This window comes from Megalobrama amblycephala, linkage group LG21 (genome assembly GCF_018812025.1).
Source record: "Megalobrama amblycephala isolate DHTTF-2021 linkage group LG21, ASM1881202v1, whole genome shotgun sequence".
Classification (NCBI taxonomy): domain Eukaryota; kingdom Metazoa; phylum Chordata; class Actinopteri; order Cypriniformes; family Xenocyprididae; genus Megalobrama; species Megalobrama amblycephala.
The window spans coordinates 9,616,846-9,630,313 of NC_063064.1; the positions used below are offsets into that span (position 1 = coordinate 9,616,846).

The 13,468-nt window shown below is 38.0% G+C and overlaps 1 protein-coding gene across 1 annotated transcript in view; it reads right to left on the reverse strand.

The window, feature by feature from the left end:
* Nucleotides 1–1,201: 1,201 nt before the first annotated feature.
* The window catches only part of rargb (retinoic acid receptor, gamma b), a 74,420-nt gene continuing 62,153 nt past the window's right edge, over nt 1,202–13,468 (reverse strand). Inside the window, 8 exon segments of the mRNA XM_048172763.1 lie at nt 1,202–3,027; nt 5,504–5,662; nt 5,960–6,164; nt 8,413–8,442; nt 8,444–8,590; nt 9,583–9,746; nt 10,000–10,141; nt 13,266–13,414. Coding sequence (XP_048028720.1) covers nt 2,702–3,027; nt 5,504–5,662; nt 5,960–6,164; nt 8,413–8,442; nt 8,444–8,590; nt 9,583–9,746; nt 10,000–10,141; nt 13,266–13,414 — 1,322 coding nt within the window. The 3' untranslated portion in view covers nt 1,202–2,701.

Below are 13,468 nucleotides of genomic sequence, written 5' to 3' on the forward strand. Positions count from 1 at the left end.
CGAGAGAAGCCAGGTTATCCCGGTCTATTTTTTTGTTGATATGAAAAATCGTGTTGTTCTAAGCATTTGTAAGGATACTGATTGTTAGAAGGCAGCTGTCTGACTCTGAGATGAAGAACGGGAACATGGTTTGTGTAACATTAGCAACACATTATTAACTGTTTGATTATGTAGTCAAACTAAAGGCTAATCATATTAATTACCGTTATGTGTCTGATGTTGTAAAGAGCGATACCGTCGTGCAGCGTTTACCTCAGTAAGTTGACCGAGTGGATCTCTGAGATGCGTGAGTGAATGGAGGTGGGACTATATTAAATGACGCAAGGGTGTACAGTTAAATTAAAGCTATTTTAAGGCATGAAGATTTTTTCTTATTTTATTTTTTTTTTCCACAGGAAAAAAATGTTTAAATATGTCATTTTGGTAAACAAAGATGAGTTTTAAGGGATACAATTACTGACTACAGGGGGACTTTTAAAAAAAAGCCAGCATTTTTGATAATTTTCATAAAAATTTAGGCCCTGTCCACACAGAGACGAGTTTCTGTGAATACGCATAAAATTTTTATCGGATAGGCGTTTCGTCCACACGGATCCGGTGTTTTCGAAAGGTGAAACCGCTATTTTTTGAAACCGGGTCCCAGAGTGGAAAAATGTGAAAACGCCGTCTTTGTGTTATCGTGTGGACGGGGCAATTCGTATATTTTCTGAAACGATGATGTCATCACCCCACGTGTCGACCCTAGTCAGACGCGCTAACACCACAAAACAGCACCAACAACAGCAATAGCAGACTCTACATGCTTGCGTTCAGGCGGCAGAAGCTACTGAGCCAAAATAAAGCGTTATTTCTAAGCTTTGATATAGTTTGTATTCAGAGCGCAAGGTTTATGCGCATGCTCCAAGTCTTCTTCGCTGCTTTAAGTGCATTTCTGTGACAGAATTACAGCGCCACATAATGGTCTGGCATGTATACTACATCATTTTGAGTCGTTTTAGTTGTTTCGTGTGGACGCAGATATTTTTTGAGACAAGGAAAAAAAAGATCGGTTTAGGGTAATCTCCGGCTTCGTGTGGACGTAGCCTTAATGGCCCCCAGAATATTTGGTTGTATGAATATCTGAGCATGCTATATAACAAAAGAAAGAACAGAGCATCTGCTTTTAAACAAACAAACAAAAATCTACGCTTCATGGATTTTTTTTTATCAACACTTGAATGTGGGTAAGTTTCATAAATAAAAAAATCAGCATTTTGTTCAAAAGAAAGAAATGTTTTTTTTTTCCTTTTTTTCCTTTTTTTTTTCTTTTTTTCCCAAAGACTACAACATAACCAAGCAATGCTTTTATAACTTTTTTCTGCTCCTTTTTTGCCTGTGTTTTGATCTGGAGATTCTTTACTCTTTCAGAAGATGCGTAATAGCGCCCCCTACTGTTTAATAGTGAAAACAGAGAGAGACAGAAAATTCCGTCAATGGCAGGGAAAAAGTAAAAAAAAGTTTCTTGAAGCCACTCTGATAGGGAACCTTCGCCTAATTATTTTTTTCCCCCCCACGACCTACAAAGGAACATTTTTGACATGGTTATGGGATTGAACGGAATCGCTTGTGCACGCCACTACTCATATATGCTCGGCTCATATTTGACACATTACTATAGAGTTCTTGTACAACATAGTGTATTATTGCTTTTAATACCTAATCATGGAACTCTTCTAGATCCCAGAGTAAAACGTTACATTTCAGCTTTTAAAGCTAAAGATCAAATAGTGCACGCATGCTCTGATCTATGAGACATGTCACCTTTGGTCCTTGATTTGCCCTGAGTGAAAGGTTTGATTTGTACGTAATAACATAATGAATGTGATGTATTCTGTATTCTGAGCTAATGTTATAAATCTAGATCTAAAAATTTTATTTTAAATTTAAAATATCAATCTAAAAATTTATATAATCTTCTAATGCCCAAAACCCTAAAATTGGTATAAATGTCAAATTCAGATGTAGAGTATGGCTGTAGGATAACATGTTGGAGCGTTTAGTAAAAAGCATGTACTCAAAAACACAAAAAAACACACTGAAAGAAGCATAGAGATGTTGAAAAGTGTGCATATACAAAATGTCATATAACTGAGACAATGCAACATCAAGAGTACAAAGTTATGCAGTAAATGTATGTCTCGAAAAAAGGTTTTTAGACCATTGAATCGGTCGTTTGTGTGGTTGTTTGTTGTTTTTCTCTTTTCTCATTGAGCAGTTCTGATTATGCATCCATATACAGTCGTGAAAAAAATGTTTCCCTTAAAGAACAAGGCTTTGGGATGCATTCTTAAATATTTGGCATCTCCAAATGTAGTACAAAATACGCATATACCAAGTAACTTCCAGATATGGCACAATGGCTTATCTTTCTCTAGTCTTGCACTCTTTTTTTTAATTTCTCTCTCTATTCATTTAGAGAAACACTGTCTGAAGTAACAGCGTTGTCATGTTCTTAAGGATGTTATTTTTAGCTGAGGGAAACTAGATGTGCAAAGTTGTGCATGTTTATTTGTTTCATATAAAGTCATTATGGGAAACAATGCTGTTTGTTTGACTGAATGATGGAAAATCTGTTTGTTTCAACTGATCAGGTGTCTAAAATACAATGTTGGCTGCTGTTGTATGTATGTATCAGACCCGCATACATACTGTCCTCCAGCAGTCACTGTGCTCTTCCTGTTGCACTCTTTCTAGCTCCACCCATGTCCACTTGCAGGAGTCCCCATTCCTCATCCTCACTGTCCCCTGCTCTATCCCGTCCCTCCTCTGCACACTCATCCTCCTCGTCTTCTTCATCCTCCAGGGTGGATTCCTCGTCCCTCTCACGTTTGATGGCCTGGATGGCGGGAGGCGGCAGGGGGGCGGCAGCTGCACTATCTTTAGAGTCAGAGTTCTCCTCAAAGGCCTCCGGGTTCTCCAGCATCTCTCTGATCAGAGGAGGCATCGGTCCTGGGATCTCCATCTTCAGAGTGATGGCTCGCTCCGCTCCTGAACAGACACACAAGCATGGTCGAATTTATGTTTCGAGGTTTTTATCTCTTCATTTAGGTCATATTTTACATTTTTATCATGAGCTTGTGGTAGAGTTTACAGCAGTTAGTCAGGTAGTATGACTGAATAGTGGACGCTTTTCAAATTGCTGGGATCCTTAGAAGTTGTCATAGTTGGGTAAACTTCTATTGTGGTGAATGGAAACTACAACAAATATATTTTTGGTCCCATCCAGTTACCCAGTAACTACTATGTACTTGAAGAAAATAAATTGTTTTGTACAATGTACTTATTGTGTTGAAAATGTATTGCAAACCACTTGTGCTTCTATTGAGGTGGATACAGGTAAGGTTAGGACAGGTTTGGTGGGATGGGTTGGTTTAAGGCAAACAAAGCGCTCGCGTCACTTCATAAAATTGAGGTTAAACCACTGGATTGGATTACTTCAATGATGTCTTTACTACCTTTCTGGGCCTTGAAAGTGGTAATTGCGTATACTGTCAATAGAGGGACAGAAACTCTCAGATTTCATTAAAAATATCTTCATCTGTGTTCTGAAGATCTCAGGCCCTGTTCACACCTGGGATTAAGATGCGTTTTGGTCGATCGCATCAAAAGTGGATGATGCTAAATACAGGTGTAAACAGGGTTTAAAACAAGCTTGTCCACTTTCGACCACTTCCAGAGGGAGTAGAAAACGCATTAAACTGGATTGCTTTCATAGTGTAAACGCTGATGTGGACAAATGTGTTCATACAGACACAAAAGACCACCTACTCTCCGCCTACTGACCTAACGCGTAAACATTATGGGAAGCGCGCTAGCCAGATGGGATTTAAACTTTGTTGCCTGAAGACCCAAGTTTGGTTTGAAGAAGAAAAATGTACCAAGCACAATGTTCTCTCACCATTCCTGATTTCTAACACACATTCAGAGTGTTCGGTGTGATCTTGCGGCTGTCAGAGCAGAAACGAAAGCTGATGCCCTCCGTATGTTTTTCCATCATCTCCGGTCAAGTTCATATGTAAATTGCGTGAGCTTATTTAGTCCATTAGATCGAAAGATCTGAAAAAGTGCATATATTTACCTGCCCTCCACTCAAAGAAATTAGGACAGATATGGTTCAAAGTGGACAAAAGAGACAGATTAAAACAGGTATAAACAGGTATGTGTCTCCCTTGTCCACTTGTGATCCGATCGACCAAAAGATGCATCTTAATACCAGGTGTAAACAGGGCCTTGTGGGTTTGGAACAACATGAGGGTGAATAATGAATGACAGAATTTTCATTTTTGGATGAACTACACCTTTAATAACTAATAATCACCTTTAATAGCATTATCACATTCTGTGAAAAGGGTCCGCCGGTGCTGTCAATAGGGATGTCCACATCCGATCACGTGATCGGAAATCGGGCTCGATCATGTGGTTTCAGACTCGATCGGATCGGACGTTACCTCCCGATCAGGACTCGGAAATATGTTATATATTCCATTATTTTTAACACATCTATAGACGGTGGCACAGAGTTAGGCCTGTTTCACATGCAAGCGTAAGCGGCGCGTAGTAGCGCATATTTTTTTCAGCGTGCATGTCAACCAACGGATGCATTCAACAGGCAGCAGAAGCAGCTCGTATTGTAAAACGTCAGGCAGGAGCGTCGCGTAAGCAGAGTGCCGCGATGTCTCGGCACCGAGTCATCCCTGTGTCTCATCAGCCCCTAGCTCCCTAGGTCGTGAATCAGTTTAATGAAAGTGAATGTGGCTGATACCGTGATCAGTGCCCTGACTACTGAACTAGGGAGCTGTTGAGACACCTTTTGATGGAAAAATAAATATAATTTCCACAAAAAAGTTCAAAATCAACATCCATGTCTAATGTGTTTTAACAAGAATTTGAGTATGACAGAAAAGAAAATTAAGAATCAAAAATAATAATAGAAGATTTAGCCATTTAAACTTGTTTTTTATTATTCAGTTTGGGTTAAAGTATGGTGTATTATAAAAACTAAAGTAAACTAGCCAGAAAATATGATATATATAAACATTATTTTAGTTATTACACAGACTGCAGCATACCCAAATCAAACCAAATATATTTGTTTTTATATTAGCCTTTTTTATATTTACTGTTGCACTAAAGTGAAGTGAAGTGAACAATTTATGTTATTTATTACTTGATTGTTCAAGCTACCTCACAGAAGTGCTCTGTTTGTAATTAAATAAAAAATAAGGAATGTCCTGGATCTGTTTTTTTTCGCTCTTCTTTATTCTTTTTTTGTCGGATCGGGACTCGGTATCGGCAGATACCAAAATCAAATGACTCGACTCGGGGCAAAAAAACCTGATCGGGACATCCCTAGCTGTCAAGCATACTTTAACCATATCACAATGTAAAGTTCCATAACTTTACCACATTTAAAGTTAACCGCGTAACCCATATTGTAAAACATACAGACATGAACAATGCCGACCTTTAGTGCTGATGCCTCGGAGGTCAGTAACCTTCATCAACATCCGTGGGAACATGTGAGGTTTGTTGGGGCGTCGGCGGCGAGCGTAGATCTTTAACGCCTCTAGCAGAGGCTCCTGTAGCTGATCCACCCGATGAGGCTCCTCCAGGTCCATGCGGTCTATTCATTCAACCAGTCAGAGAAAGGCAGGACATGTCAATCAGAGTTTGACAACAACAGAAGGAATAAACCAAACATGGAGTCAAAATAAAAGAAACAGAGCAAACGGAGCAGCTAATTCTGAAGGTGCAAAGATTAATACAGCACTCAAGAGATTAAATAAGCACTCAAACAAAATATTTTCACTATAACAATTATACATTGTTAACCCAATTTAATGTTTCCCCATGCAATTACATTTCTATCCATAAAGTGTTGAAGAAATAAAGCAAATAATACATTGAGAGATAGCAGTACCTCCGCAGATAAGGCAGATGGCGCTAAGGAGGCCTGTCTCTGTGTCATCCATCTCCAGAGGCAGGAGCTGCCCGGCAAAAGCAAACACCAGGTCTGTGAGTGGACCGAAACCAGCGTTGTGCATCTGTGTTCTGTTGAGGGTCAGCCCATCCGAGAAGGTCATAGTGTCCTGCTCCGGAGTGTAGCGAGTACAAATCCGCAACATCTGCAGGAAACAAAGCATTAAGACAAAGTGAATCATATGAAGTTGAAGTTAACAATGAAGAAATACATATACATTATGGACAAAAGTATTGGGACACATGACCATTTCACCAACAGGGACTTTAAAGTGACAATTCACCCAAAAATGAAACTATCCCATGATTTACTCACACTCAAGCCTTTCTAGGTGTATATGACTATCTTCTTTCAGACAAACACAATCAGAGTTATATTAAAATATATCCTGGCTTTTCCCAGCTTGATAATGGTAATGTAGAGGGTGTGAGATTTTGAAGCCCAAAAAACTGCTCCATCCATCATAAAAGTAATCCATACGGCTTCAGGGGGTTAATAAAGGCCTTCTGAAGTGAAGCGATGGTTTTTTTTTATGAATAATAGCACTATAATAATTAACTTCCGTCAGACAGCTGTACGCATTGATTTGCGGCGGAAGAGTTACTCCTAACCTGACGCATGACGTATTGACGAACGCGGAAGCACAGAGGAGAGAGCAAAACAAAACACCAGTCATGAGTTAGAAGTCTAAAATGAGGATTTTTAAAGAGAAATGTCAGGGGATTTTGATAGAAGAGAAAAGGAGCTTGAGTTTGTTGCCCAGCCCTATTTGTTTCTTAGAGGCGTCTAAGCTTAAACTACTCCTACATCCTACGTCAGGTCAGAGGTTACTCTTTTGGTGTAAATCGATGTGTACGGCCATCTGCTGGAAGCTAGTTATTATAGTTTATAAAGTTTTAAATATGTATATTTGTTTTTTTTTTTACAAAAACCCATCGCTTCACTTCAGAAGGCCCTTATTAACCCCCTGGTGTCGTATGGATTACTTTTATGATGGATGGATGCAGTTTTTTGGGCTTCAAAATTTAATTCCCCCTTTACTACTATTATCAAGCTTGGAAGAGCCAGGATGTATTTTAATATAACTCTGACTGTGTTCGTCTGAAAGAAGATAGTCATATACACCTAGAATGGCTTGAGGGTGAGTAAATCATGGCATAATTTTCATTTTTGGGTGAACTATCCCTTTAATGACATCTAAATACATAGACATTATTCTGGCGTTGGTTCCACGTTTGCAGCTATAACAGTTTCCACTCTTCTAGGAAGGCTTTCCACAAGATTTTGGAGTGTTTCTGTGGGAATTTTTGCCCATTCATCCAGTAAAGCATTTGTGAGGTCATGCACCAATGTTGGATGAGAAGGCCTGGCTCGCAATCTCCGTTCCAGTTCATCCCGAAGGTGTTTGATGGGGTTGAGTTCAGGACTCAGTGGGGGCCAGTCAAGTTCTTCCATACCAAACTCCCTTCATGCTTTGTGCACTGGGCCACAGTAAAGCTGGGATAGCAAAGGGCCTTCCCCAAACTGTTCCCACATAGTTGGAATCACAGCATTGTCCAAAATGTCTTGGTATGGTGAAGCATTAAGATTTCCCTTCACTGAAAGCATGATTCGTTACTCCATAGAACATGTTTCCACTGCTCCAGAGTCCAGTGGCGGCATGCTTTACACCACTCTATACAATGCTTGGCATTATGGCACTGGGACTTGGTGATGTGAGGCTTGCATGCAACTACTTGGCCATGGAAACCCATTCCGTGAAGCTCCCGCCGCACAGTTTTTGTGCTGATATCAATGCCAGTGGAAGTTTGGAACTCTTCAGCCATGGAATGTTGGCTCTGTGGCTTTATGTGGTCATCCGTGTTACTGCTGTTCCTAAACATTTCCACTTTACAATAATACCACTTACAGTTGACCGTAAAACATCTAGAAGGGATGAAATTTCACAAACTGACTTACTGCAAAAGTGGCCTCCTATCACAGTGCCACACTTGAATTCACTAAGCTCTTCAGAACGAAACATTTTTAAATGCAGACTGCATGGCTAGGAGCTTGATTTTATACACCTGTGGCAAGAAGTCTGACTGAAAAACTTGAATTCTGTAATGAAGAGGTGTGTCCCAATACTTTTGTCCATGTGGTGTATATGAAGGGGCATAATGTGTCATTGTATTTTCTGAATACTGCACCATGTGCAGTGAATTAAGACTTTTAAAACTTTTAAAATCATGCATGCTATCCACTTCCACTGTATTACATCTAGCTGTTTTTGAATGGAAGAATGAGTCTTGTTTCTACCACCCCCCAAAAATTACACCAAACATTAAAATGAGACAACTTTGTTGTTTATTCTATATTGTTAATTAAACTTATATAGTTTTTGTTGTATTTACCAGTATATCAAGGCAGGCAGATTTCAGTAAAGGTGATCTGGTCCGCAATGGTGAGTGAAGTAAAACCTGGCAGACGTTTGGCAAACTCCACAATCTTTATAATGCATTTAGTAGAGAGCTCACTGAACTTATCCCACAGTCCAAGATCCAGCTGAACCCTGTGATCCGCACTGGAGTTCTGAAACGGAGAGAAAAACAGGAAAACTTTGAGAATGCATTCCCATACAGTTTAACCAATAGTAATCATTGTTAAATCACGGAAAGGAAATAAAATAAAAAAAAAAAACAGGTGAAAGTCAGTGTGTGTGTGGATGTACAGCAGCAGTGATGGCAGAAGGAGATATACAGCAGATGAACGGGACCCCACTTTGCCACTTTTAATGCTTTCAGTGTTACTATTCACACTTCAGTTTTGACTAGCCAGTTGAAAATTTTCACTATTAATAATTCACAATGCAGATATCAGTAATGCGATTCAGGACTAATAATAAGAAATCTACAATGCAATTTTGACTAATGAAAATCCAAGGCTCATATATCCATAATTCACAAGTTTCATTTATTTTTTAATTTAGATTTTATTTCGAACTAGTACTCATTTATTTTAAGACCTGCCCAGCTGCAATTATGTCTAGTCATAATAGCATACAGATATTATAAAATCATTTATTACTGGAAAAAAAAAGTATGTATTTTGGCACTGAATGTAACTCAAACCATATAAGAAGCTTTTAAAGCCGTGACCATACATATCAGTTTCATATTTCCTATAGATGGATGGATAGACAGACAGATCTATGTTTATATGCTATCAGTTGGTTAGCAAAAGTTCTGAGTAGTAACAGTTAAACTGCAGATATCTGTAATGGAAATTATGACTAGTCAAAACACCATTTTGAGTTAAAAGTGTCTAGTTTTAACAAGTCAAAAAAAAAAATATTACTAGAAAAAATTATTATTATGTCTCTTGCATCTGACTCTTAAGAAAGAAACCACTCTTTATGTTTGCTGTGGTTCAATGGATGTGTAATGTTATGAAATATTTTGCTCTGTTGCAGATCATTTGCATGATCTCACCCAGACCCGCACAGCCCGGCTCATGCCAGTGTTTATTTAGCTGACAGACAGAAGGAGGTGTGCGAGTATGAAGCGTGGGAGCTCCGGACTCACGGTCGTGTATTTTCCGAGCTGACAGAGGGAAGGGAAGGTTTCCCTGTGCGCTTTGCTGACTTTGTTAACCAGTTCTTCCAGTTCTCCACTCAGCTCGTAGCTTTCTGGAAGAACCACCTCCTCTTTTACATCCTTCTTTTTCTTATTCCTGTCGTTCCGCACCGCTAAAAGAAGAAGAACACAAAATGATATATGTAGCATATATGAGTGTTCCAACACAAACTTAATACAAAAGAAAAAGATGTTGGGACAGTTCATCTCGAGGTGACTCTTGGACTTGAGTGCAGTTTCTTTTGGGTTTTATTTATGCCAAGACATTTTTTGAGAAAACCGTTCACACAATCATAGACTTTTCATACAGCTGTTTGTGAACTGAGAACTATAAAGTTGGTGATGTATAACTGCTCTGAGCTTTACCTTCCTTAGACATGCCAACCTCAAAGCACTTCTGCAGTCGGCAGTACTGACAGCGGTTGCGTGTCACCTTGTTGATCTGGCAGTTTTTGTCTCTGTGGCAGGTATACACCATGTTTTTCTGGATACTGCGACGGAAAAAACCCTGATATAGAGAAGAGAAAGAGAGAGAGAAACACAAAAATATAAGTATTCAACTATAAAATGAAATCTTTTGTGATTTCATGAAGCTTAGGTCATGAAAATTACTCAAAATCGTATGTACAAAAGTGACCAGATTTCTTCAACACTTCAACAGAGCAATCAGCAGAGGGCACTATAGATGTGTGAATGAAATCAAAATTCTTGAACTTGACAGTAACACTAGGTGGCAGCACTCAAACCATGACCTTTGCTTACTGTTATGCATGTGCTGTTATAATGTAATTACAATGTAATATAACGTTCCTTTAGGGTTATTTGCCACAAATCTCTTTGTCAATATGGGATTCAAACATAATTAACTGTTTCAGGTTTTTATGTTTCAGGTTTGTATATGTGTCCTTTATTTTTAAGTGCATATTAATATTGGTCTAATCAAAAATCATGTTTTTTTTTTTTTTTTTTTTTTTTAAACCAGTTTTACTGATTGCAGACCTTTTTATTTGTTAGAATAAAAAAATATGATGCATGTTTTAAAAAGACAACACAATAAGCCTTAAGGTCTTAAATATTTATTTTTATTTATAGTAAGTAAACTAAATTAAACTTTGACTAACAAAATGTTTTATTATTAGTGAAAATTCTTTCATATTTTAGCTAATTTAGCTTTTGTTAATGGTGAAATTAAGCTGTAAAAAGCCAAAGAATTATTATATTGACCTACATTAATTAACATTTTGGCTTGTGTATAAAGAAAATATATTGATTAAAGGGTTAGTTCACCCAAAAATGAAAATTCTGTCATTTATTACTCACCCTCATGTCGTTCCACACCCGTAAGACCTTCGTTCATCTTCAGAACACAAATTAAGATATTTTTGATAAAATCCTATGGTTCAGTGAGGCCTGCATTGACAGCAAGATAATTAACACTTCCAATGTCCAGAAAGCTACTAAAGACATATTTAAAACAGGTCATGTGACTACAGTGGTTCAACCTTAATGTTATGAAGTGACGAGAATACTTTTTGTGCAGCAAAAAATAAATAAATAAATAAATAAAATAAATAACGACTTTATTCAACAATATCAAGTGATGGGCGATTTCAAAACACTGCTTCTTGAAGCTTCGAAGCTTTACGAATCTTTTGTTTTGAATCAGTGGTTTGGAGCGTGTATCAAACTGCCAAAGTCACGTGAACCATTGAAATTTCAAAACGTTTCGAAACACTTATGATGTAACAAAGCCTCGTTTACTGAAATCACGTGACTTTGGCAGTTTGATACACGCTCCGAACCACTGATTTGCAACGAAAGATTCATAAAGCTTCGAAGCTTCATGAAGCAGTGTTCTGAAATCAGCCATCACTAGATATTGTTGAATAAAGTCGTTATTTTGTGTGGTTTTTTTTGTTTTTTTTGCCGCACAAAAGTGTTCTCGTCACTTCATAACATTAAAGGTGCCCTTGATTCAAAAATTGAATTTACCTCGGCATAGTTAAATAACAAGAGTTCAGTACATGGAAAAGACATACAGTGAGTCTCAAACCCCATTGTTTCCTCCTTCTTATATAAATCTCATTTGTTTAAACGACCTCCGAAGAACAGGCGAATCTCAACATAACACCGACTGTTACGTAACAGTCGGGGTGTACGCCCCAATATTTGCATAATGCCAGCCCATGTTCCCATTAACATTATGAAAGGGATTACACAAGGGCAGCCAGTTAACGTCTGGAGCTGCACACAGCCAAATCATCAGACTAGGTAAGCAAGAACAACAGCGAAAAATGGCAGATGGAGCAATAATAACTGACATAATCCATGATAGCATGATATTTTTACTGATATTTGTAAATTGTCTTTCTAAATGTTTCGTTAACATGTTGCTAATGTACTGTTAAATGAGGTTAAAGTTACCATCGTTTCTTACTGTATTCACGGAGACAAGAGCCGTCGCTATTTTCATTTTTTAAACACTTGCAGTCTGTATAATGCATAAACACAACTTCGTTCTTTATAAATCTCTCCAACAGTGTAGCATTAGCCGTTAGCCACGGAGAACAGCCTCAAATTCACTCAGAATAAAACTTTTAACATCCAAATAAATACTATACTCACATGATCCGACGCATGCATGCAGGATGCATGACGAACATCTTGTAAAGATCCATTTGAGGGTTATATTAGCTGTGTGAACTTTGTAAATGCGCTGTAAAGCGCAAGCTCGTGTGGCAGGAAGCTCGCGTCTTAAAGGGGCGGCGCCGAGTGTAAATCAGTGCATTGTTAATGATGCCCCAAAATAGGCAGTTAAAAAAATTAATTAAAAAAAATCTATGGGGTATTTTGAGCTGAAACTTCACAGACACATTCAGGAGACACCTTAGACTTATATTGCATCTTGTGAAAGAACGTTCTTGGGCACCTTTAAGGTTGAAGCACTGTAGTCACATGAACTGTTTTAAATATGTCTTTAGTAGCTTTCTAGGCATCTGAAAGTGTTAATTATCTTGCTGTCAACGGAGGCCTATCTTAATTTGTGTTCCGAAGATGAACGAAGGTCTTACAAGTGTGGAACAACATGAGGGTGAGTAATTAATGACAGAATTTTCATTTTTTGGATGAACTAAGCCTTTAAGTATGATATATGGTCTTTATAATAAATAATTATTTTACTTTGTATGAATGTTTTTGTCATTGAGAAAAGAAATAGCCTATTTTTAATTAATATTACATTGAAATTGAACCAAATCGTAAAGGTAATTTGAGAAAAACCAAATTTGACTGCACCAAATTAGAGTATTTTTATAGAGTTGTTCCAAAGTGTCATTTTTTTTTAGTGGGGTTCTATATAGAACCCTAGGGTTCTTGACTCAATAACCCTTTATGCCAAAAGGTCCTATTTAAGGAGAAATGTCTGAAATGATTGCATAATACTAACAAACATTTATTTTTTTCTAGCTACGAGCTGTTTAATTCATACAATTTAATTACAGTTAAAAAATAATTAAAACAAAATGAATTAAAACTAAATCCATACAATGAACCTCTAAAATGTTCTATATATGAAACGCCTGACAGAAGCCTTTAAGGTTCTATATAGAATATTCTCTTCTAAGAGTGCATACCTTGCAGCCCTCACAAGAGCTGACTCCATAATGATAGCCAGAAGATTTGTCCTGGCACACAAAGCAGGGTTTATAGACACGAGGAGGAGGGGGTGGAGAAGGAGAACTAGGAACCATCTCCTCTGAGCTTGTGCTCTGGGTCTCCACCGCTGCAGAGATCAGGAAGAAAAAGAGAAGATATTTAGAGGTGATTACTAAGACAG